General features: G+C 37.2%; 1 protein-coding gene across 1 annotated transcript in view; it reads left to right on the forward strand.

Moving 5' to 3' along the window:
* The window catches only part of LOC106457742 (ankyrin repeat domain-containing protein SOWAHB-like), a 111,216-nt gene that overhangs the window by 107,648 nt on the left and 1,693 nt on the right, over positions 1-1,875 (forward strand). Inside the window, exons 14-15 of the mRNA XM_022383769.1 lie at positions 662-807; positions 1,154-1,239. Coding sequence (XP_022239477.1) covers positions 662-807; positions 1,154-1,239 — 232 coding nt within the window. The remainder of the gene's footprint in view (positions 1-661; positions 808-1,153; positions 1,240-1,875) is intronic.

Below are 1,875 nucleotides of genomic sequence, written 5' to 3' on the forward strand. Positions count from 1 at the left end.
AGTTATTACAGGACGTTATGTGCCAAACAGATTCGTGAAAAATCATTACAGGACGTTATGTGCCAAACAGATTCGTGAAAATCATTACAGGACGTTATGTACCAAACAGATTCGTGAAAATCACTACAGGACGTTATGTGCCAAACAGATTCGTGAAAATCATTACAGAACGTTATGTACCAAACAGATTCGTGAAAATAATTACAGTACGTTATATGCCAAACAAATACATGAAAATCATTACAGGACGTTATGTATCAAACAGATTCGTGAAAATCTTTACAGAACGTTATGTACTAAACATATCCGTGAAAATCACTACAGGACGTTATGTACCAAACATATCCGTGAAAATCACTACAGGACGTTATGTATCAAACAGATTCGTGAAAATCATTACAGAACGTTATGTACTAAACATATCCGTGAAAATCACTACAGGACGTTATGTACCAAACAGATTCGTGAAAATCACTACAGGACGTTATGTGCCACAAACACTCGTGAGAGTTATTACATGATTTTTTGCATTAAAAAAACTCGCGTGAGTCATTACTAAACATAGAATAATGTAAGAAATCATACTGTTAGTCACTTAAGTAGTGTGCTGTTGTTCAACTTTCTGGCTTTCCTTTGTGCTCATTTTCTATCTTATTGGTAGTGTTCAAAATGTCCGACAAGGAACTGAGCTTCATGCGGATTGGTTCTCTCAACAGTCGTGTGAAGAAAACGACAGCAGCGCTAACAGGAGGCCGAGGGGTGGTCAGGTTGAAAAGCTGTCGCTCAGCCGACAACCTCTCAGAACTGGTAAGTCAGTAAATAAAGTTAAACCTAACCGTCCACTGTTATTTCTACAATTAAAGTACAATGTTATGATAGAACTTATTTTAACGATTAATTTAATGTACTTTTTTCTATGCATAGTACATCAACTAATATTCACTTTTTTTTAATCCAATGAGGTGGTTCTATATAATAAATGCAAGAAAATTGAATCTTACCCGCGTTCAACTTTTCTCAATTTTTATTGCATTTAAAAAATTCTAATGTGTAAATTTTTTACAATCAAAACTTAGTTATATGTACTTGGCCAGTATTAATAATTATTTTATTTGATTATTATTGTATGTGTGTGTGTGTGTCCCCAACGAAGCTCGAACGACAAGTGATGCCGCCTCCAAAATTAGGGCCGGTGAAGAAAAAGAAATCCAAGAAAACAATCAACGCCGAATTTTATAGGTAATAATGAAAACTATCCCTTTCATTGCTCAATTTTTATCTTGGACTGAGAGAATGGGGGTTGACGTTTGCCACACACAAACACACATACACACAGAGAGAAGAAGAAAAAAACGTGTTCGTACTTTGGGACCGTGAGTACACTATAAGTGTGGTAATAAAATAACACTATTCCGTCAGACTAGAATTGGCGGTGAGTACTGTTGATTACCCACATTTCCTCTAGTCTGTCAATTAAAAATTAGGAACCATTGTGCGCAGATAGCTCTTGTGTAGCTTAGCGCGAAAATTTTGAAACAAGGTAAGCATCTTGATTTGCGTGAAAGTGCAGGTTCTGGGATAAAGGAGGTGGGGTGCAAGTTCTGGGATAAAGGAGGTGGAGTGCAAGTTCTGGGATAAAGGAGGTGGAGTGCAGGTTCTGGGATAATAGAGGTGGGGTGCAGGTTCTGGGATGAAGGAGGTGGGGTGCAGGTTCTGGGATAAAGGAGGTGGGAAAGATACAATTGCCCCTGATTTGTCCAAGTTTTTGAATAATTTTTCGACTTTTTGGCCCTTTTTCTAAATTACTGACTTTCTTAGTTAGTTGAAGTACCCTAACTTAGTACAGGTAACGGTTTAGTTTTGTTGTATTGTCTA

The sequence above is a fragment of the Limulus polyphemus genome, unplaced genomic scaffold (assembly GCF_000517525.1).
Source record: "Limulus polyphemus unplaced genomic scaffold, Limulus_polyphemus-2.1.2 Scaffold368, whole genome shotgun sequence".
Lineage (NCBI taxonomy): Eukaryota > Metazoa > Arthropoda > Merostomata > Xiphosura > Limulidae > Limulus > Limulus polyphemus.